Raw genomic sequence first — 2,578 nt, forward strand, 5'->3', positions numbered from 1 at the left:
TCTCTCTCTCTCTCTCTCTCTCTCTCTCTCTCTCTCTCTCTCTCTCTCTCTCTCTCTCTCTCTCTCTCTCTCTCTCTCTCTCTCTCTCTCTCTCTCTCTCTCTCTCTCTCTCTCTCTCTCTCTCTCTCTCTCTCTCTCTCTCTCTCTCTCTCTCTCTCTCTCTCTCTCTCTCTCTCTCTCTCTCTCTCTCTCTCTCTCTCTCTCTCTCTCTCTCTCTCTCTCTCTCTCTCTCTCTCTCTCTCTCTCTCTCTCTCTCTCTCTCTCTCTCTCTCTCTCTCTCTCTCTCTCTCTCTCTCTCTCTCTCTCTCTCTCTCTCTCTCTCTCTCTCTCTCTCTCTCTCTCTCTCTCTCTCTCTCTCTCTCTCTCTCTCTCTCTCTCTCTCTCTCTCTCTCTCTCTCTCTCTCTCTCTCTCTCTCTCTCTCTCTCTCTCTCTCTCTCTCTCTCTCTCTCTCTCTCTCTCTCTCTCTCTCTCTCTCTCTCTCTCTCTCTCTCTCTCTCTCTCTCTCTCTCTCTCTCTCTCTCTCTCTCTCTCTCTCTCTCTCTCTCTCTCTCTCTCTCTCTCTCTCTCTCTCTCTCTCTCTCTCTCTCTCTCTCTCTCTCTCTCTCTCTCACACACACACACACACACACACACACACACACACACTCCCTCCCACCCTCAAACACGGGCAAAGCAGGGTTGGAGGGCGGGAGGGCAGGGATCCTCTCTGGACTGGTATCGCACCTTAGTGCCAGGGGGAGGAGGGAAGGAGAGGAAAATACTGGCGCCCATTCTCTCCCCCACCGCCTTGAAGCAGATTTGAAGAGCTGCCCTTCTTCCCCCCCTCCCCCCTTCCCGCTGGTCCTTTGGCATCTTCCAGACCATGTCCACTGGGTCCCTCAGTGATGTGGAAGATCTGCAGGAGGTGGAGATGCTGGAGTGCGATGGCCTGAAAATGGATACTAACAAAGAGTTTGGGGCGTCCACCGAGAGCAACGAGGAGGGATCCAATGGCGAGAACGGCTCCCCTCAGAAGGGGAGAGGGGCCTCGGGCAAGAGGAAAAAAGCTCCCCCCAAGAAGAGCCCGTTAAATGGAGTGAGCCAGGAGGGAAAGCAGGTCCAGAGAAACGCTGCCAACGCCAGGGAGAGGGCGAGGATGAGGGTCCTTAGCAAAGCCTTCTCCAGGCTTAAGACCACCCTGCCCTGGGTGCCCCCAGACACCAAGCTTTCCAAACTGGACACACTGAGGTTGGCCTCCAGCTACATCGCTCACCTGAGGCAGATCCTGGCCAATGACAAGTATGAAAATGGCTACATCCACCCAGTCAACCTGGTAAGTCACAGTCCGCTGGGGCCGGGGACTCTGTGTGCATCTGTGTGGGGAGAGGTGGGTGAGGATCTGGGATGAGGCATGTGCAGGGAGAAACTTTCGCTCTGCTTCTCACCAAAGAGCCTGGTGCCAGTGGGGTGGCAAGGGGTACTGTGGGGGGGGACAGGGTCCCAGCTGCCCTTCCGCCCCGTGGCCTGAGAGCTGAGCCTCCCAGGCACCATCGCTGCTCCTGGGATCCATTCCAGGGGAGAGGCAGGGCCACGCTGGCCACAGATAGGCAGGGACATGCTTTACTGCCCCAGGCATGCCCAAGAAACCTCAGAAGGTTGATGGCAGCTTTCTACCTGCAAGCGAGCAGGTATAGAAATTTGGGTAGAGAAAGGTATGTTTTAGGAAGGACCCAAGCGAATGACCCAGGATTTATTTTTATCCCTCCTCTCTATCCTAACATTTCCTGCCATAATAATCTACAAGCCCTAGCTGTTTAAAGACAAAGCTTTTGGGTCTCTTGCGCTCAGCCACTTGCATTTGCTGGGTCCAGGACATTTCTCCTATCCATATAAACTGTCAAAGGAGAAATAAATGTGCGCTCGGACTGCCTGAGATGGGTGTCTGCCCCAGGCACACTCCACAAAGCCTCCCTGGACTGTGTGGTGTCCCTCCTGCAGCTCCCATCACCCAGAGAAAGTTTTCCCGAGCAGCCTGGGGTCTCACCACCATACCCGGCTGCCAGAAACATCCAGTTTGCAGCTCTAAAAATACGTGTAACTGATGCAAACCAGGGTGGTCAAGATCTGACTGGGCTCTTTTTAGACATCCATCCTTTACATTGCCCACACGTGTGGAACCCACTGGATAAAGGGGCCACAGAGGGGATCTGAGGATGTTTCACTGGGGTCCAGCTCTGCCTTTTGAGCTCTGGATTCTAGGGGAAAGTACATTACCCGCTGTGTCAGCTGATAAGGGCCTGGGAGATAATTTTTTGGCTAAACCCAAAAATCTCAGCACAACATGGGAAAAAAAATAGAGTAAAACAAAACCAACACCCAGCCCAGATGTAACACCCCCACACACGCGCGCAGCCCCCCATCCCCCGCACAGAGGCACACCAAAACTTGCCCCCCAGGCCACAGGAGGACAGGGAGGTGGGCCGGGGGCTCCGGACGGCTCCCGCGGCCGGGCAGCGCGGCGGGGCGTGAGGCGGCTCCCGCGAGGAAGAGCCCCCACGGGGAAGAGTCCCCACGCCGCTCACGACCAAACGCGGGGGG

The 2,578-nt window shown here is 55.4% G+C and overlaps 1 protein-coding gene across 1 annotated transcript in view; it reads left to right on the forward strand.

Moving 5' to 3' along the window:
- Positions 1–703: 703 nt before the first annotated feature.
- Positions 704–2,578, forward strand: part of TCF21 (transcription factor 21) — a 9,020-nt gene continuing 7,145 nt past the window's right edge. The window contains exon 1 of the mRNA XM_026844536.1: positions 704–1,313. Coding sequence (XP_026700337.1) covers positions 864–1,313 — 450 coding nt within the window. The 5' untranslated portion in view covers positions 704–863. The remainder of the gene's footprint in view (positions 1,314–2,578) is intronic.

This window comes from Athene cunicularia (genome assembly GCF_003259725.1).
Source record: "Athene cunicularia isolate RWA chromosome 3 unlocalized genomic scaffold, athCun1 chr3_part1, whole genome shotgun sequence".
Lineage (NCBI taxonomy): Eukaryota > Metazoa > Chordata > Aves > Strigiformes > Strigidae > Athene > Athene cunicularia.